The following is a 19,519-nucleotide window of genomic DNA, read 5'->3' as shown; positions in this document are numbered from 1 at the left end:
GGGCCTTTGAAGGGACTCCACTAATTGGCATCTTCTTTCCTTTGCTAGCTAAACCAGGGCTCCGAAGACCCGCTGAAGAGGCCGGTGGTGTACGTGAAAGGGGCCGACGCTGTCAAGCTGATGAACATTGTGAATAAGCAGAAGGTGGCGCGAGCAAGGATTCAGCATCGACCGCCCCGGGTGAGGCTCCGGAGGCAGAAGCCGGACTGGGCTCTGTAGAGCAGCCCTCTGCCCCCCCGCCCCGGGTTCTGCTGCTAACCTAGCTGGCCCTCTTCTTACCCTGTAGTCTTGTTGCTGGCCCCTGGCAATGAAGCCCAAGTGCCCCAGTACCTGACTCTGAGTCACAGGACTGGCCCAAGGGAAACCTCCCCTGTGTTCTAGCTACAGATGTCAGACATACAGCGGTCTCCCACAGGCATGGGGCGGCCCCCTTCTGCTCAGCACCCCTGCTTCCTGGGCTCCCTCTCCCAAGCACAGTCTTCTTCTCTTGTCTCTATACTGAAGGCCTCCCAACCTTCTCATTCTCTACTGTCTACAACCTCTGCAGAAAGGGGAGTCTTAGAAAAATTAGAGCAAAAAGTATTAATTAGAAATAGTAGAATAGAACGTCTTCTGGGTTTGAGGAAGATTCTGAGAGCCACAGACAATTCCTGAGGGATCAGCCTCCTTTAGGAGGAGAAAAAGCAAAGTATCGCCATGGTAAATACAAATCCCAGTAGTGAAGGCTGGTGTGTCATCGGGGGCTGGGGATCCCTGTTCCTCCAGGATGACCCTTGTTTCTGGGTTCTGCACAGGTAATTTTGGGGACTTGCCATAGAATGTCTTTGCTGTTCTCAGGGTTCTAGCTTCTCAAATGTGAGTGCCCATGGCTGCCCAGCATGCCAGAGGGCGCCAGCCCTGGCCAGGCTGCCATCTCTGCTCAGAATGAGCAGCAAAGGGAAGGGCACAGCAACTCCTGTAAGCTTAGGGCCGCAATTTCCGCATGTTACTAGAGATGCTGCTCAGGATGAAAATAAAGGAAGAGGGAAATCTGGGAGCACCTGAGTAAATCCAAAGCAACAAGTTAACTGTGATCTTTTTTCCCCTCCAGCAACCCACTGAGTACTTTGACATGGGCATTTTCCTGGCTTTCTTTGTGGTGGTCTCCTTGGTTTGCCTCTTCCTCCTTGTCAAAATCAAGCTGAAGCAGAGACGCAGCCAGGTAATGAACCAAGGCAGTCCCCGAATCCAAGCTCTTCTGACGGTTTCCTTAGTTGGCCAATGGGGTAAAAGACCCTGAACCCCTTCCCCGCAATAGCCAGCAGTCAGCAAGCAATGGATTAAATGCCTGCCATGTGCCAAGCGCTGAGCTGAAGAAAGACAAAATGAAACGATCCTTTATCTCAGAAGCTTATATGTGGGGCAGGTGGTGTTAGGAATAACGACAGTGCATTAATGAAAAGGCATTTATTAAGCACTTACTGCATGCTAAAGACTGTGGATAGAAAGCAAAATAGTACCTGCCTTTAGAAGCTTAAATTCTAGTTAGAAAAGGGCTAGATCGGGGGGGGGTGAGGGGCACTGGAAGCTGGGGAATTTACAAAGGCTTCATGCTGAAAGTGGCTCTCAAAAGGCTGGGGCCCATCCAGTCCAAAAGCACGGAGAGGAAAGATGGGGAATGTTCAACCCAAAGTGATCGAGGGCTCTAGTGTAGAACAAGGCTGGTTGTGGAAGTGACGGATGAGCAAGCGAGGTGGAGAACAGATTGACAGGGGAATGATTCGAGGCAGGGATCTGATGGGGGGGGGCAATATAAGTTATAAAGACAAAAAATGACAAGAATCAGCAACTGATTGGATTAAAAAAGCTGATGAATTAAGTATGAGAAGTACAGGGTGAGCACGGAGGCTTTGAACATGGGTAACTGAAAAGGATTGTGCTACCTTTGATGGAAAAAGAGTGCTATCCACAAGGGAAAAAATGAAATGGAGTCTTTCACGCGCCCCTGATGAAAAGACCAGAAATGAGAAAATCATCTTATTCAGCAGGAGGAGGAAGAGGTTAAGGGAAAGGAGGGGGTGGCAGTAAGAGGGAAGGTGGAATAAAGGAATCAGTGGCAGGGTTAGGAAAGAAGCATTAGCGGGGAAAAAGAAGAAAATGTATAAGCAAATAGAATAGAGAGAAATTCACTCAGTTAATCCTAGAAGATTGTAAATCGGGATGGAAAAGGTTATTAGCAAGAAATTATTAGGAAAAAAAGGATCCAATTTATTGAGACAGAAATAGTTTTGTTTATTTTTTTTAAAGGGACCCACAATGGCTGAAAGGTACCCTGAACAATATATTAAATGTCGATACTAAACATATATTCTCCAAATAGCCTGGTATCTAAATTTTGAGTTACAGGAAGCAATAATAAAACTAAGTAACTTAATTTTAAAGAATGCACAGCTAGATGGTACAGTGGATAGAGTGCCAGGTCAGGAGTCAGGAAGCGGTCACCTTCAAGCTCTTAGTCATGTGATCCTGGGCAAGTCACTTGATCCCTCTTGCCTCAGTTTCCTCATCTGTAAAATGAACTAGAGAAGGAAATGGTAAACCACTCCAATATCTGTGCCAAGATAACCCCCAGAAGGGGTCATGAAGAGAGTCGGACACAACTGAAGAACAACAAATGAATGAGTGAGTCTAAGAACAAATTAAAGAAATAGTAATTTCTTAAAGATAATGACAACAGTGAAACAACATGCTAAAATTTTGGAGATGCAGCAAAAGCAGTATTTAGGGGAAATTTACATCTCTAAATACTTAAAACAATAAAAGAAAAACATGTGAATGAATTAAACATAATTTGAAAAACTAAAAGCCAAAAATTAAAAAGAAAAATAATTAAAGACCAAAATAAAAGTCCTAAAAATCAAAGGAGAGATCAACAAAATTGAAAGTTCAAAATCTATTGAGCTAATAAATAAAATTAAGAGCTAATTAAAAAATAATAAAATAGATAAGCGTTTAGTTGATTTATTTTAAGAGAAGGAAAAGAGGAATCTCTTTCAGAGAGTGAAGAAGAGAGAAGGGTGGGGAACAAGGGGAAGATTATCAAGAAGCTAAGATAAATACAGAAGGGGAAGAAATGGAATTTGTGGTGATGGCAGTGATTTTTTTTCTGTCTAGGAAGGTGCTCAGAAGGGGAAGAGAAGGGAAGAAAAGACTTGGAGCAATTGATTTGGAGAGTGAGCTATAGAATCCATCAGGGAGAAATAAAAAAGTTGCCTTAACAAGAAAATGGTATTTACACACATATATTGTATCTGGGTTATATTGTAACATATGTAAAATGTATGGGATTGCCTGTCATCGGGGAGAGGGTGTGGAGGGAGGGGGGGGATAATTTGGAAAAAATGAATACAAGGAATAATATTATTTAAAAAATTACTGATGCATATATACTGTGGGAAAAAAAAAATTCTAAATTAAAAAATAAATAAATAAATAAATAAATAAAAAAGTTGCCTTTGCAACGATAATGACCCACTTGGAGTTAGGGAACGTAAATTTGTCTTGGGTCCAGCCAGCACAGTCAGTGTGGATTTGTTAATGCAGCTCATTTTATAAGCTCAAAGAAATAAGTATCTTGACAAAAACTTACAAAACTAAGACCTACAAGAACTAGGATCCCACCTCAAGTCTCTTGACTCCAACTGCCTTTTTTCTGTTCCTCTGCCCAGAATACAACCCACCTGAAAGTCCTGTTGAACCTTTGCAGTGGAGGAAATATTTTAGGGAGAAACTTCTCAGAAAAACAGCTTGATTTCTTTTCATTTCAATAAGGATGACATTGTAGATCTTCATATCTTCTCAAGTCCAGTAGACTAGACTGCTGTTGGGAATGTCCTTATCATTGAGAGGCTGAACCTGTGGAAACTTAGCAGATCAAAATTTCTCTTAATTCTGCAGCTTTTTAGCAAGGCCATTACTAGGCTTCCTGGGTTCATCTCAAAGATTAACGAAACTTGCAATTAGGGAAATGACTTCTGGTTCCTGTGGACATGCAGAATGGAGACATCTGTGCATACGTGTGCCGTGTGCACGTACACACACATAGTGATAAGAATTCGGTGAGGAAATAGTCAAATACAGTTAAACTGAAAACAGACTAAATCTCTTCACAACTTAAATATTAAGCATTTGTACACTTCTGAAAATATTCGGGTATCATCAGCGTAGTTTTATGTCACATACATAATGTATGTTTCTAAAAGTAAATTATTTGAACAACTCTTCAGTTTGCTCACGTGTGTCCTAGCAGTCTCTCTTTTCTGCTATTTCCCAGTAGAATACTCCTTAGAATAGTATTGATTCTCATTTACTGTATTGACAGAAAAGTTAGGAATTTTGAAAATCTCAGAAATAGATTCTGTAAATACAAACAATTGCTCATCTTAGCCAAACTTTTGCCATACCTTATTTGTTTTATGGGGATGAAGTCCAGCTTAATGTCATGGGGCATTCTGTCCTGTGTAGATAAGGATATTCTGTGTTTGGCTTATTTCTTTTAAGGACTAAATTTTTTTATTAATTTTATAATTATAAAAAATGTTTTGACAGTATATATGCATGAGTAATTTTTTTATAACATTGTCCCTTGCTTGTATTCATTTTTCCAAATTTTCTACTCCCTCCCCTAGATGACAGGCAATCCCATACATTTTACATGTGTTACAATATAACCTAGGTACAATATATGTGTGTAAATCCCATTTTCTTGTTGCACATTAATTATTAGCTTCCGAAGGTATAAGTAACCTGGGTAGATAGACAGTAGTGCTAACAGTTTACATTCACTCCCCAGTGTTCCTTCTCTGGGTGTAGTTATTTCTGTCCATCATTGATCAACTGGAAGTGAGTTGGCTCTTCTCTATGTTGAAGATTTCCACTTCCATCAGAATACATCTTCATACAGTATTGTTGTTGAAGTGTACAGTGATCTTCTGGTTCTGCTCATTTCACTCAGCATCAGTTGATGTAAGTCTCTCCAAGCCTCTCTGTATTCCTCCTGCTGGTCATTTCTTACAGAGCAATAATATTCCATAACCTTCATATACCGTAATTTACCCAACCATTCTCCAACTGATGGACATCCATTCAACTTCCAGTTTCTGGCCACAACAAAAAGGGCTGCCACAAACATTTTGGCACATACAGGTCCCTTTCCCCTCTTCAGTATTTCTTTGGGATATAAGCCCAGTAGTAGCGCTGCTGGATCAAAGTTTGATAACTTTTGGGGCATAATTCCAAATTGCTCTCCAGAATGGCCGGATTCTTTCACAATTCCACCAGCAATAAGGACTAAATTTTTGATCAGTTGATTATTCCTTGTGGAAAAAAGTCCGTTTTGGGTGATGATAATTTCAGATTTTTCCTTACTTGCTAGGACTTTCTACCTTTTCCTTTTCTTTTTTTTAAACTGTGGAGATGAAATAGACAGTGGTCGCTTGAAAATCTAAACCTGGCTAATATAGTCAGTGTTTGTTTGTTACGGAAATAGGTCATTTAAAAGAACTATTTTTAAAAAGAAATGAAAATGTCAGAATCAGAGTTTTACATTTAATATTTGTAAATAACAGCTCTGCCTTCAATTGGACATCATAATCACTCATGGAGTATAACCATTAAAAAAAAGAGAAAGAAAACTATAGGTTTCTCAGGAGAGTTTGGCGAGTGGTGTCTTAGGCAGCCCGCACCTTTTACTCAGGGTTAGTGCCCGCTAATCCCTGGGCACTTGGGCAGCCTGTAAGTCTCGTGATCCAGCAGGCTCCCGGTAAACTTCTGATGACTAGTGGATGTTCGAGTGCTCTGTGGTTGGTCTCCGTCGTCGGGAAAGTTTCATGGCCGAATCCTGATGGAAGTGCCCTTGTCCCTTGCAGAATTCCATGAACAGACTGGCTGTGCAAGCCCTGGAGAAGATGGAGACCAGGAAATTCAAGTCAAAGAGTAAGGGCACACGGGAAGGGAGCTGGGGGGCCCTGGACACCCTCAGCAGCAGCTCCACCTCGGACTGCGCCATCTGTCTGGAGAAGTACATCGATGGAGAGGTGAGAGCCAGGATGAGGGCCCACCCCGGGGGCAGGTGCTGGGGGGCAGGAGGGACACTTTGGCCACGCAGCCTGGGACCACTAGGTGGCGCCGCAGTGCCCTGAGTGCTGGGCCTTCCTCAGAGTCAGGAAGACTCAGCTTTCTGAGTGGGGGGACATGACCCTGGGCCGGCCACGAGGCTGGAGAAGGAAATGGCCAACCCCCCCCCCCAGGATCTCTGCCAGGAATGCCCCAGATGGGGTCACAGAGAGTCCAACATGGCTGAACCGCAGCCACGGAGCCCCCCATCTGGGTTTGGCAGAGAAAAGGCCTGGCCCTGCCCTTGGGGGCTGCTTTGGGCCTGGGCCCCCACTTTGTCCCCTGGTTACCATTACCCAGCTTCCCCTTCTCATCCTCTGGAGCCTCCAGGCCTCTTGTTCTCCAAGAGGAAAAATCAGTAGAAGCACAAGTTCTGGTGGTAGGAGCCCCAGGGAGGCAGATGCCAACCCTCTGTGGGAAATTAATAGTTAGCGGGGCCCAGTGGGACCAGGCTGCCCCGGGGGGGCCCTCCGCAGTGACGCGCTGGGGAATGCTGTGGGGGATGTGCCTCGGGCAGAGGCTTGGACAGGATCTGTCGCGTCATTTCCACCCCTGACATTCTCTTCCTTTGACCAGAAGCTAGGTAGGGCCCCTTTCCATTTCTCACTTCAACGTCTCCAAGATTCATCCAGCACGGCTTTCCTCCATGAACCCCAGCCCCAAGACCTCTTGGGGTGTAGTAGCTGGCTGTGGGTCAGCCATTGATCCCCTGAAGCCAGCACAGGCTTCATATGGAGGCTGACAGCCCTCCACAGTCCCCTGCACTCACCATGTGCACACATTGAGAAGTGGCTTTTTGAGGAGCAGGGGAAAGGGAAGAGAGCAAGTACAGGAGCATTTTTAGGATGCTGGACCTTGGGAGTGAATATGCGGTCCCCCGCAGCCCCAGGATGGCGCCTGCTTCCCACCCTCTGCACTGTCCTCCCCAGACCGGCCCTTCCTCTTTTCTCTGTCCCATCCAGAATCTTCAGCGATCCACCTGAGCCTTGGACGCTTGGGTCCATCCCAGCACCTTTGACTTCTGTGGACCTTTGTCCTTTCCACGGGGGTGTGGACTTCCACCTGTCCCTAAAGCTTTAATGTGGGCGGAACATGTGGCTCCTAATAGCCCTGAAGAGTCAGCCCCAGAAGGGTCCTTGTTCTCATTCTACACAGGAGGGAACTGGGGCCCAGAGGAGAACAGGGAGCTGTCTGCAGTTCTGGGGCCGGGGAGTCATAGTTTTGCTTGCACAGGTCACCGCCAGTGTCAGTGTGGGGTGGCTCCAGCCCATCCCCTTCCAGGGGCCGGACGGCCCCGGAGCCTCCACAGGGTGTTCTGGGTTCTGGAAACCAATGTTGTTCTCTCACATTCCTAGGAGCTCCGAGTGATTCCTTGCACTCACCGCTTTCACAAGAGATGTGTGGATCCCTGGCTGCTTCAGCACCACACCTGCCCCCATTGCCGTCATAATATAATAGGTGAGGAGAATGATGGGGGAGCCCTCTGAGCTTGGGGAGCGAGGCTTGCCCCAAGCAGCCGGCCTTCACCAGGAGTCGTTCAGCTGGGCCTCGGGGCCTGTGCTGGGCCTTTACCCTGGACAAGAGGCGAGCGGCGGTTTTGCCGCTCTTTGCTTGGCTCTTGTTCACTTAGTTTAGTCCCTGACTCCTGAGCTCTGGGCTTCCTTGGGGTGAAGGTCGATTTTGTGGGCACTGATTTTCACCTGTGGCCGTATGACTAGACCCCCTCCTCCCTCAGCCTGGGCAGATTTCTCTGAGGACCTCAGTACCAGCTGCCTCACAGTCAGGCCCGATAGCTGGAGGGGGACCCTTCCCAGCCTTCCCTGAGACAGAAGTGGAGGTTTGCTGTCGGTCTCAGAGGAAGCCGTCCCACCTAAGTAGGGGGGGGGTCTCCCAGAGGAAGCTGTGGGGGGGGGTCTCCCTTGGTTCTCAGGGCAACAAGGCAGCGGGCCAGAGAGCGACCACCACTCCTTGAATGGAGAGATTTTCTGTGGAGCAAAGTGGTTTAATGGGGCTGCCCATTCGCAGGCGTCCTGGCCTTGGCTTGCCTCTGACCTGGCCTCCCGAAAGGGCCGGAAGGCTCTTGGCTGCGTTTTGCTGTTGTGGTCACAGACCTTGGTCCATCTCTGTGAACGTCCCACTTTGTGTTTCCTCCCCCAGAACAAAAGGGAAACCCGGGCCCCGGGTGTGCGGAGCCCGGTAACCCGGCGCGGAGCCGGCAGCCGAGGGTCATCTTGCCGGTGCATTATCCGGGGCGAGTGCACAGGACCAGCCAGATCCCTGCCTATCCCATGCGGACGAGCATGGACTCCCAAGGAAACCCCATCACGCTGCTCACCGTCGACCCCCACAGAGAGCAGAGCCTGTACGCGGGCCAGGCCCCGGCCTACCTCCCCGGCTACCCCCCGCTGCCCCTGGACCATGCCCTGAACCCTCACCGCTGCAGCTTGGAGCACAGGCCTTATGCGCCCGCCCACGCCTTCCGGAGGTCCAAGTTCAGCGGGCGCGGGCTCTCCCAGTACGAGACCGTGTACCAGCATTACTACTTCCAGGGCCTCAGCTACCCAGAGCAGGAGGCCCAGGCCCCGCCCGGCCTGGCTCCTCAGGCTCCCTCCCGTGCCTTCCCACCCAGCAGCAGTTTGCTTTTCCCCACCGTGCTCCACGTGGGGCCGTCTTCCCACCTGGAGAGCGGCAGCACGTCCAGCTTCAGCTGCTATCACGGCCACCGCTCGGTGTGCAGCGGCTACCTGGCCGACTGCCCCGGCAGCGACAGCAGCAGCAGCAGCAGCAGCAGCGGCTCTTCCGGCCAGTGCCGCTGCTCTTCCAGCGACTCCGTGGTGGACTGCACCGAGGTCAGCAACCAGGGCGTCTACGGGAGCTGCTCCACCTTCCGGAGCTCGCTCAGCAGCGACTACGATCCCTTCATTTACCGCAGCCGCAGCCCCTGCCGGACCGCCGAGGGGGGCAGCCTGAGTCGGGGGCCGACGGTGCTCTTGGAAGGGCCCCCCCACGAGGAGCCCCTGGCGCCCGGCCACGGCCTCCGTGGCGGAGACCATCGGCCCGTCGCGGCCTCTCCCTCCGGGGACCAGCTGTCCAGCTGCAGCCTCGAGGTCAATTATAGCAGCCATTCCTCTCTGGAACACAGGGATGGGAGCAGCTCTACCTCAGAAGGGGGGCTCGAGGCTCCTCCGGGGGCCTCGTGGGATGTTCGGAGGGCCTGGAGGGGCCCAGAGGCCTCCGTGGCGGCCCCAGATCCATCGTGCACGTGCTGCTTTGAGGCCCCGCGCCCGGCTCTGGAGTCTGGCGCGGGAGCCTCACGTCTGGGCCCAGACCGTTTGCGGAGGACAGACGGGGTCAGGTGCGGGGGCTTGCCCTGCTACTTCTATGAAGAGAAGCAGGGGGCCCCTGGCGGTAGCGGCAGCAGCTGCTACACCGAGGACTACGCCGTGAGCGTCCGCTACACGCTCGCCGAGGAGGCCCTGCCGAGCTGCTACACGGGGTCGCGGGAGCTGGGCCAGCGTATCCCCATCATTCCTGAGGACGTGGACTGTGACCCGGTCCTGCCCGCAGACCGCCAAGGGACCCAACGCTACGGCTCCTGGGACGAGCCCCCCGAGTCGGTCCCTCAGCTGCACCGAGGCCCGGGAGAGGCCCAGGAAGAGAGGGACCCGGGCTTCCCGGCTAGCGCCTTCCAGCTTCCCCATGAGGAAGAAACCAGGGCCTTCTTTCCTCGGGCCCCCCTGGACACTTCAGAGGTGGTCGCACCCACGGAAGCTGCGGGTAAGAGGCCGGGGGCGGGCTTCAGGGACAAGCGCTCCACCCAGAAATGGCCCCGCTCGGTCAGACGGCCGGGGGGGGCTCGGGGCTTCCCGCTGGAGAATGGGGGTGGGGGTTGGCCCAGAACCGCAGAGCAGCTTTAGGGGGAGAGGCTCGGGGATCGCGTGGACCTCCGGCCCCCTCCCCTCCCGTCTGGCGGAAGCGTGCCCTGCTGCGTCTGACGGCCGTGTTCTCTCTCCCAGGCCCGGGACCTCACCCTCACCCCCCACTGGACAGAAGTGGCAGAGTTATCTGAGCTCCCCGGGACTCGGAGCTGGGAACAGCAGCTCGCTGGAGACTCCAGATTGTTTGACTTCCTTTCAAAAGAAAAAAGATACAAAAAGGCCGAACTTTTTTTAGCTTTGACAAACAGAAAAGTGGTAATATGGAGAGCCAGCCTTCCCCTCGCCCCAGAATGTGAGCCACCAGTGTGGCAGCCCCCTGCCCCGGAAAGCCGCCCCTGCCATGATGACCATGACCCACCTCGATGCCCTGAGCCCTTTCCCTTTATAAAAAATGTTTATTCTTGTACTCTCTCATGTGTGCGCTTCGGGGTTCAGAGTGGGCGAGGACTGAGCTCTCTGCTTTTTAAAAAATATTCTATGTAAATGTAAAAAGTGTTATTTAAATATATATTTTTTAAAATCTTAAACTCACCAACTTTTGCTGAAAAGAAAGCTCACACACTACTGCATTAAAATGAACCACGTCTTGTGTAGATACTGTTGTTGTCTCCCCCCGGGGAGTTCAGGCCTTTGATTTGCTCAGGGCTCTACCTGCCTTAGAAAACTAACCAGAAACTTGAAGTGATCCCTTGAGGTGGCCCCGGCCTGCGCAGGGCTGCAATGAAGCCTCTGTGCTTGTAGTTGCAAACCTGGAAGCCTCACGGGAGGCCGGACATGGGCCGGGGCCCCCCCGAGCTTCCGGAGGGACTCGGATCGTCCCTGCCGTTGACGGGAGCTCGCACCCCTTTAGTCAGCAGCAGATTAAGCCCAGGGACCTCCTCCCACCTGCCGTGAGGAGCATGGCGGGCTCCCCCTCTCTGAGAGACGGCGCAGCTTACTCTCCCTACAGACCTGGGAGGGTGGCCGCCGGGCCTCCCAGTCCCAAGGAGGTGACCGCTTGGGGACAACCAGGGACCTCGTGCAGGGGTGTGGGATGCGAGTCGTGCTCCCGGCTAATCAGCGTGACCTCCCTTAGAGGCTGTCCACTCCGGCAGGGGATGGCAGCGGGGGGAGGGGGGCTGGGCCCACCATCTTTCTTTCCTGGGGTAGATGTGGGTGACGGCTCCTAAGAGCAAACCCCTCCCATCCCCTCCGCCTCACTGGGCGTCCGCCCCCCAGACCCAGCGGCTCTTGGCGCCCCTCACCCGGAACACGGGTTTCCCACGGAAGCAGCCACCGCAGGGGCAGAGCGCAGCTGAAATTGCCCATCTACGGAGAATTGGGCCCTTCGCCCCTCTCTGTCACTAGCATGAGAGCAGGTGAGGGCGACAGCTTGAGTCCCAGAGGGGGAGCGGGAGGGCTTTTGTTTTTGTAGTTTTTTAATGAAAGGGGAAGAGAAATCCCCACGCAGTTATGGGAAGGTTTTTCATGAGAGAATTTGTGAGAAATCCAGAATTTGGATCTTTTTTGGTCATTGTCAAATACACCTTTCCTCCCGCCCTTCCTTCTTTTAAAGATTTTAAAGAAATAATGACATTAACCCAGTGTTCACTAACTTTTCTAGTCACCTCTTTTAAAATACAGTTTATTTTATTCAAATGCTATTTATTGCCTTACTTTTAAGCTTGACCCGTGAGTTCTAAGCCAGTTAGCTGAATGGGAACCGGTAAGAGTCGGCACAAAAGGATGTGGGGGAGGAGGAGTTTCTGCCCTCCCCGAGTCCAGAGGCGGTTCTAGGTCACAGAATGGCTCTTACTAAGCTGGGGGGGCGGGGTTTAGATCAGCAAAACCGTCCCCCGTCGGGTGGGTAGATAGGCGATACCAGCCCGCTATGGCCCCTTGGGAACTCGGGCTGTGGGGGCAGGGCCTCATAGCCGGTAAAGCTTCCCAGTAATTCGCCCCCCCCCCTTACCTGTGGAAGTCTGGGAGTGAGCTTGGGAGGGGCCTCAGCGTCCCACCCCATAGTGCCTGTTTGGGGAGGGTGCAGGAGCAGCAGCTGCCGCTCCTGGGCACATGCCAGGGGGAGGGAGGAGGCTGCAGGGAGTGCCCTGTGGGCCTGCTTCCTGGGCCCCGGGAGGCTTCTGGCGGCAGTTCTGAAGAGGCGCTTCTCCGGGTGAAGGTGGGGTGTGGGCCCCAACCTCGGGCATCTTCCAGAAGCCTGCCCTTCCCCCTCTTCTTTTGGTTTTGATTGAAGTCCATTCTCAAGTGGACCCAATCAGAGGTCCACATCTCCCAAGTGGAGAAGGAAGGAAAGAAGATTCGCCCTCCCCAAGTCCGGCCCTGAGGGCTTCTGTCAGAGATTGGTTGCTGCCGGAGATCCCAGCAGTCCTCCATGGCCTCCTCCCCACAGGGTGGGCCCAAGAGAGTGTCAACTCTTGGCGGGTTCCCCAGGCTTCCGGTAGTCCCCAGAGCCCAACTGGGCCTCCCTTCTGAGAACCGGCCTCCTGAAGGTTGGGCTTGGCACCGGGGCACTCGGCCCAATGCAGTCACCATGCTTCGGGCACCTACCCGGGCCGAGCCCCGCAAAGACAAGAGCATGACCGTCCCTGCCTTCAGAGAGCAGGGCCCTGGCAACCTTATTTCTCTTCCACTCACGGCTCAAGGAAATCCATGAGCTGTTTAGTCTTTGCTTAATAAGAGAGCAGTAGCAAGAAAAAAAAGGTGGATGGTTTGGCAAGGTCCGGGGCTGGTGTTTTGGGCTTTGGTGTTTTTTGGCTAGCCCGGGAGGCCTCCGGAGGAGGATGGCGTAATATGTTCCCTCGGAGCTTCCAAGGGGCCCGTAATCTCCCGGGAGCCTTTTTCAGGTGAATCTCCTCGGTGTGTGGTGCTTGGATGGAAATGGGATCCAGGGGCGATCAATTTTTCCACCGCGGCCCCAGACGTCAAGTTGCCTCCCGCCGCCCCGGGCCCAGTGCCAGGTACCAAGGTTCCCTCGTGCCCGGGGGAGCCCACGGAGAACGATTGTTTGAATGTTTCCACTGATGAGGCGCGGCCTCCACGACCCCCGTTCGAGCCATTGTCTAAAGCTATTTTTCCACTCGACGGCCCCTTCCCTATTTGCTGCTAGGCCCTGCTGAAACTTCAGGCAAATGACTCGAAAATCCTGGTGACAGTTGTTTTTAAACAGTCCTGCCTTTTCTATTCTTTCTATAGAAGCTGTCTCCATTGTGTTGGGCTAATGAAGAACTATTTTCGACATTCTTAAAATTTTCTCCCAAAGCACTTAAAATGTTTTGTAAAAGACTTTGCTGTAAAGATTTGTAAGAATACTGGTCAAAGGGCTCTTTCTCCAACATTACCATTTTAAAAATTGTTTTAAAGGCTAGAAAACAACTTGTGTATATTCTGTATATGTATAGCAACACATTTCATTTATGGAAATATGTTCTCAGAATATTTATTTACTAATATATTTATCTTAAGCCATGTCTTATGTTGAGAGTGTGACATTATTGGAATAATCATTGGAAATCACTAACCCGAGGCCCTGTAAATACATGATAATTGCACCCAAATTCTGCATATTCGCCGACCAAAAACATGATTTAAGTTGTAGTCTTCTACCGTTTTTGTAACAAAGTGTACAAAAGGCTGTAAAAAAAAAAAAAATACAGTTTTATCAAGTACGTATGAGATGTTTTCATTCTGTCTTGTGAAAATCAAAAGTGGCTTTGAGAAAAGCCAAGAAAAGACGGTCCCGGTATGACAAAGACTGTTTAATCCAGCTGTGGCAGTTGACTGGAAGTTCTTCCCTTTCTCCATTAAAAATAGCCAGGTAACCCTCCACAAGCCCTATTGGTTTCCTCTTGGGAAATGAAGGCGGTTCACTGGTGATGTCTGCAACCCCTTCCAGCTCTAGGGCGTGGGCTGATCTCTTAGTGATGTCTTAAGGGGAGGGGTCTCAATGGGAGATCTGCAGAGATGTGTGTTTGATTTGTCCCTCTAGCACCTAATCACCATGGAGCTGGATATAGCACTTAGCCTCCTGGAACCTCGGTGTCTTCATCTGTTCGGCACAAATAAAACCTGTGCTGTTGGGTCCTGATTAGTGCGAAGAGTGAATCCCCTGAGGTGGTCTTGAGCATTCAGAATTCTGATCGTGTAAAACAGTCATTTGTCCCAGTTGGGCGGAAATGTGCTGGGACTGGGATGGAACGATCTGGGGTCCATGTTAATCCGGACCTAGCGGTATTCTCAGACACGATTGAGGCTTAAATGGGACAATGCGTGTAAAGCATCTTATTTACAAGGCTCTGGAAATGCCGCTGTCTCTGTTAGGTCCCCGTCTCTAAGGGCCTTTCAGACTCACCACTGGACTGAGGTTCAGGGACGTGCTCGCTGACCTTGGGGGTGGCTGCTGGGGCCCTAGCGATTGTTGGCCTGGGAATCAGTGATCGTGTAATTGTGTAGGCCCCATCCCTAGCTCAGCATCCTAGGAAGGGACAGGTGAAAAGATGGGTGAAGTTATTCAGACGTGGCACGTTTATTTTGTGAACGTCCCTTATGTCCCCATCAGATGCCTGATTATTTTTATTTTTTGCCTAGGCTCCCCTTTATCTTTATATATTTTTTTTCACACAATAGTATTTTATTTTTCCAGTTACTCGTAAAGATAGTTTTCAACATTCATTTTTGTAAAATTTTGAGTTCCAAGTTTTTTTCTCCCTCCCTTACATCTCCCTTCCCTAAGACAGAAAGAAATCTGATTTAAGTTCTACAAGTGTAGCCATTTTAAACGTATTTCCATATTAGTCATGCTGGGAAAGAAAAATCAAAAGGGAAAAATCACAAGAAAGAAAAGAAAACAAAACAAAAACTGGAAAAATAGTTTGTTTTGATCCACATTCAGTCTCCATAATTCTCTGAATGTGGATGGCAATTTCCATCCCAAGTCTGTTAGAATTGCCTTGGATCACCGTATTGCTGAGAAGAGCTGGGTCTGTCAGAGCTGGTCCTCATGTACAATGATCTCTTGGTTCTCACTTCCCTCAGCATCAGTTCCTGTGAGTCTCTCCAGGCCTCTCTGAAATCCTCCCGCTGGTCGTTTCTTACAGAACAATAATGTTCCATAACATTCATATGCCACAATTTATTCAGCCATTCCCCCACTGATGGGCATCCCCTAAATTTCCAGTTTCTGGCCACTACAAAGAGGGCCGCCACAAACATTTTTGTGATCTCCTGGGGCTACAGATCCAGACGCGGCTGGATCGGAGCTCATGCAGAATGTTCCAAATGGCTCTCCAGAATAAGTGCCTGACTTCTAATTGGGGATGCCCTGTTCTGCCCAGATGCAAGGGAGACATGGGACCCTCACCATCCAGTTGTCTCTTCCTAGCCCCTAAACACACGCACACGCACACGCACACGCACACGCACACACCCCTTTTAAAGGATAAAAACAAATGACTTGTGAGAGAATATTAAAAACTGGCTGAGGTCTCCCAGATCAGTTAATGCAAGGATCTCTAAGCTGGGAAGGGAAGCAGAGGAACTCATTTTCGTATTTTGACAACAGAATTTCAGGATATTTGGTTTCTGTTGTAATTTTGTCTATTCTGTTTCGTGCATGTAAGAATACCCTGACTGCCAGAGATGTCCATGACCAACAAATGTCGAGGATTGTTTCTGCTCCCTCTCCGCCCCCCCACCCCCGGCCCACTCCAATTAATCCAAGAAACCGACCCTCAGAGAAGTAAAGGCCTTGCCCAGGACAACACGGCTAGAAAGCGGCCGTGTTGGGACGAGGGCCCAAGCTTCGGCCCCCCTTCTTCTCCTTTATCCCCCTCTTTTATCCCTCTTAGCCCAGGACCCCCCAGTCCCTCAGGAGAGCTGAATGAGTGCCCAGGGAGGGAGCCAAGGACAGGAAGGCACTTTCTCAAAGAGCTGTTTTTTATTTTCAGACATGCAGCATCAAATATCCTAACTCTATTAATTGATGTTTCTAGTCTTCCGCTTCTATTCCCAGCTTTACTCCAACTTCGGCCACTTGGGCACCGCCGGCTGCTCCCTGACGTCCCTCTCCAGGCGGGGCCCCGCGCGCTTCCCGGGTGGGATGGGGCCCGCTCCTCCAGGGCTGGGGGTCGTGGCCTGACTGCACAGGGCTTCCCAGAGCTTTCGCTTGATGACCTTGCCCAGCTCCAGGCTGTATCTCTTGGGTGTTCCTGATGTGTTCCACAGCATGGGCTCCACCACCGAGTGGTACAAGGCCGTGTATTGCTCAGCGGAGAGCCCGTGGATAATAAGCGCCTCCTGCGAGTGTTGTCCGCTTCTGTTGTCCGGAGGCGGGCCTTGGATCTTCCCGGCTAGTCCCTCGATTTCCCTCGGGGGACTTTGGGCAACAACCCCATCCTGGGGACCTTCACCGACTGCCCCCTTTTCTTCCTTTTGACTTTCTTTGCTCTAGACGGGAAAAACAAAAAGTGGAGGAGAAGTCAATGGCTTGATTATCCGGTCTCAGGAAGCAGAAAAGGCCATTTCTCTGACTTGTGCTTAGGAGACAAACATTTTTTAAATAGTTGATATGTGCCCGGCTAAGGGTACGAGGCAGAAATCGACCTCCCCCTCGAGTAGCTTACGTTCTAAGGGAGGACGGAAAGGAGGGAGAGGATGGCACTGATTTAAGGAACTATTATTGGAAGAAGAAATTCTTCTACCCACGCTTACTGGCAGCCCCTACGCAACCTGAGTCTGGGGGAGTCACGGAAAGCACCGAGAAGGGGCCACTTGGCCAGAGCCGCAGCCGGGACCGAGAGGAGGACGATGGGGAGACGTGTGACCGGATACCCACGAGATAGATCCGAAAAAGAGGTGGACGGGAAGAGCAGGAGTCAGAGAGGCGGTCTATGGGGAGCTGGGGGCCGTAAGGGGGCAGAGCTGAGGAAGGAGACCACTCCGAGGGACGGGGGACGGTCTGCCAAGGAGCAGAAATGAATGTGGGGGTGCAGAAGACAGCAAATGAGCCGGAGCCTATGGGAAGGGGGACGCCATCGGGCGGGGGATGGCAGGAGGTGGCCGGCTTCCGAGGATTCTAAATGTCAAAGAACTTTACATTAAGTCTTGGGGGACAGAGGGGGCCCCTGCTGAGGGTCTGACTTTTTTTTTTTTTTTAAGGATCTTTTACCGTACTCTACCAATTGCTCCCTAAAGTCTGGTCCTCTCTCCTGTAATTCTGTGGGTAAAATCAGGAGCGTTAGGCTATCCCCTCCCTTCTCAATAGACTGGCCGGTTATGAATCGCCAGCCCCGAGTCGCCAAGGACTGTCCGCCTGATTGGATTTTTCCCCTACGGGGTTGGGGTGTGGGGGGGAGGTACACGGGAATCTGTCCTCTACCTCACTATCGTGTCCGGCCGGCCTCATCAAATCCGATGTGCCGGACAGCTTCCCGGAAGGGCTTTTGTTTCTGTTTGGGGCAGACTCTCTGTTCCCATCCCCTGGGTCAGCCCTCACTTCCGCGGTCCCCTTGGTCTTGACCTTCGGAATCTTCCGAGCCTTCCCCTCACCACCTAAGTTGGGAGGGATGGGGCAGCATTTGTCCTTCAGCTGCCTCCTGAGGACTAACTTAACCAGAGAGAAGGAGCTTGAAACTAGGGGATTCTTGACAACTTCCCAGGAAGAGGTGGGACTGCCCTTCGGAGCTACATTCGGGTTTGCACACGTTTTGGAAGTCCATATGTTGGTGAGGGTGGGAGCGTCAACATAACAGTCCTGGAGCCGTTTATTAACGAGGATGGACTGCCGAAGTCCATAGGATGGAATGCCAGCGTTTCGCCTCATATAGATGGGGTGCTAGAATTCCAAGAGAAGGGGGAAAGAAGGGGGAAAAGGCCGATTAGGGAGGCTGCAGGAGAGCGGATCTCAGGTCACATCAGTTCTCTAGAGCATCCCTCCTAGAACATCACCTCGCACACCCACACACGCACACGCTCCCCAGGCCACGTCTACACGGAGAGGGAGCCCGGGGTTCTCGCTCGCGGACGGCACCTTGCTGGCCAGCGGATCCCACCCTAGCCTACCTGCGCAGGAGGGTCCTTCTAGAACACCCCAGCAGAGGAGCCGGCCAGCCAGCCTCGGGGAATTAAAGGGCACTTCCACCCAGGCCCCAGCCAACCAGCATTTCTGAGCGCCCTCTGTGACAAGGAGAGCAAGTGCTTTTGGAAAATTCACAAGAATGAGAAGGCTATGGCCTACCTCCCAGAGCTTTGGCTTCATGATTTTCCCCAGCCTGCTTTCAAGGACCTTACCATCTAGTTGGAGAGACTAGGGAACCAGGGGCCAGGAAAGACTAGAACCCAGGTGACCTCACTCCCCAGTCAGTCACAGTGCCTTTGAACCCCACCTGCCGAAGCCAAGGAGTGCAGAGGTAAGTGTACTTGGTGTCTGTAAACACAAAGGCATAGTAGTGTCACTAAAGTTAGTGGCTAACCTTCTGGGAACACAACACACACATGAAGGATACCGTAGTCCCACAGACTTGCAATTTGCTCCACTAGACTAGATCCCCAAACTAAAACTGGATCTCGAAATCATTGGTTCTGTATATATATATATATATATTTTAAAATTTAAAAAAAAACCAATAGAAGATTGATTACCTTACCATATTTTGGTTGTCTTAAATTTTATTTTAACTAGCTTAGGAAAAAAGTAGGCATGTATAGCGTTTCTTTCCCCCTTTTGACAAAAAAAAAATATTTCTAGTCACCTGCCTTTCTCTGGCTCAGTCATGTATGGACAAATTGTTTTGTTTTGTTTGGGTCCCTTGAAAGCAGTTTGGTACTGTTACCTCTAGTATTTGTGATGTCACTGTGGTTTGTGATGTGGTGTACATGTGTTACATCACCCTATTTTGTAGTGAGATCGGGCTGGGAGACACTTGATTTGGTTAAGCCCTGGGTGCAGAAGTCTTCTGAAAGGCCGGGGCGTCGCAGAGGGGAGAGAGGGTCCGAGGGCAGAGGGCCTAAATCAGGCGGTCGGGTGCCGCGCGAGCCAGATCTCGGAGAGGGTCGCTTCTCTGTTTAACCTCAGTTTCCTCATCTGTGAAATGGGAGGGCTAAGTCTCACAAACACGTGAGGGGTAGACGAGAAGGGGGACCGGGAAAGTGCTTTACGGACTCCGAGATGAAGAGGCCAGCTGGAGAAACCAGGCGGTAGCTAGCGGCGAGTCTCCCGCCGTCCTGGGAGCAGCGGCCTAAGGTGTGGAAAGTCTGATGTTGGACCAGGCTTTTTTGTGGATGGCCAGAAGGTCCAGGGCCACAGACCCAGTGTGACCTTGGGAGCGCCTCCATCGCCCTCAGTTTCTGTGCGGGCTGACGTGAAGATGTCAGCCTGCTCTTGAAGCATCTTTTCATCCCTAATGGTCTTGGAGTAAGACATCTCAGGGCCTCTG

At 50.9% G+C, this 19,519-nt stretch overlaps 2 protein-coding genes across 11 annotated transcripts in view; one reads left to right on the top strand and one right to left on the bottom strand.

Annotated features, from left to right (window-relative positions):
- Positions 1 to 11,728, top strand: part of ZNRF3 (zinc and ring finger 3) — a 168,906-nt gene extending 157,178 nt beyond the window's left edge. Inside the window, exons 4-9 of one of the 2 annotated variants that reach the window (XM_074294952.1) lie at positions 49 to 180; positions 1,091 to 1,201; positions 5,907 to 6,074; positions 7,509 to 7,611; positions 8,311 to 9,930; positions 10,170 to 11,728. In XM_074294952.1, coding sequence (XP_074151053.1) covers positions 49 to 180; positions 1,091 to 1,201; positions 5,907 to 6,074; positions 7,509 to 7,611; positions 8,311 to 9,930; positions 10,170 to 10,222 — 2,187 coding nt within the window. In that variant the 3' untranslated portion in view covers positions 10,223 to 11,728. Of the gene's footprint in view, positions 1 to 48; positions 181 to 1,090; positions 1,202 to 5,906; positions 6,075 to 7,508; positions 7,612 to 8,310; positions 10,150 to 10,169 lie in introns of those variants that run through there. The other variant, XM_074294960.1, reaches the window with a different exon arrangement.
- Positions 11,729 to 16,004: 4,276 nt separating this feature from the next.
- C1H22orf31 (chromosome 1 C22orf31 homolog) lies at positions 16,005 to 18,911 on the bottom strand. Of its 9 annotated transcripts, XM_074294928.1 has the most exons (5): positions 18,731 to 18,820; positions 18,375 to 18,510; positions 18,147 to 18,260; positions 17,464 to 17,919; positions 16,005 to 16,532 (listed from the first exon to the last, which is right to left on the bottom strand). In XM_074294928.1, the coding sequence occupies exons 4-5, from the start codon at positions 17,905 to 17,907 to the stop codon at positions 16,101 to 16,103; spliced, it is 876 nt and encodes a 291-aa protein (XP_074151029.1). In that variant the 5' UTR covers positions 17,908 to 17,919; positions 18,147 to 18,260; positions 18,375 to 18,510; positions 18,731 to 18,820; the 3' UTR covers positions 16,005 to 16,100. The 9 variants fall into 9 exon arrangements, with proteins under 9 accessions (XP_074151029.1, XP_074150975.1, XP_074150991.1 ...); XM_074294874.1 differs by lacking the exons at positions 18,147 to 18,260; positions 18,731 to 18,820 and adding an exon at positions 18,836 to 18,867 and having other exon boundaries at positions 18,322 to 18,510; XM_074294890.1 differs by lacking the exons at positions 18,147 to 18,260; positions 18,731 to 18,820 and adding an exon at positions 18,840 to 18,862 and having other exon boundaries at positions 18,322 to 18,510.
- Between the last annotated feature and the right edge of the window lie 608 nt (positions 18,912 to 19,519).

The sequence above is a fragment of the Sminthopsis crassicaudata genome, chromosome 1, assembly GCF_048593235.1.
Source record: "Sminthopsis crassicaudata isolate SCR6 chromosome 1, ASM4859323v1, whole genome shotgun sequence".
In the NCBI taxonomy this organism is placed as follows: Eukaryota; Metazoa; Chordata; class Mammalia; order Dasyuromorphia; family Dasyuridae; genus Sminthopsis; species Sminthopsis crassicaudata.
This window is presented reverse-complemented; position numbering and strand designations above follow the sequence as displayed.

Excerpts from the sequence above, each read along its gene's own strand:
- C1H22orf31 (XM_074294864.1), bottom strand. Across the intron at positions 17,920-18,469 it reads GCACTCCTTGGCTTCGGCAG|CACCCCATCTATATGAGGCG; the intron begins GTGGGGTTCAAA and ends TTGGAATTCTAG. Across the intron at positions 16,533-17,463 it reads CGGCCGGACACGATAGTGAG|AGCAAAGAAAGTCAAAAGGA; the intron begins GTAGAGGACAGA and ends TTTCCCGTCTAG.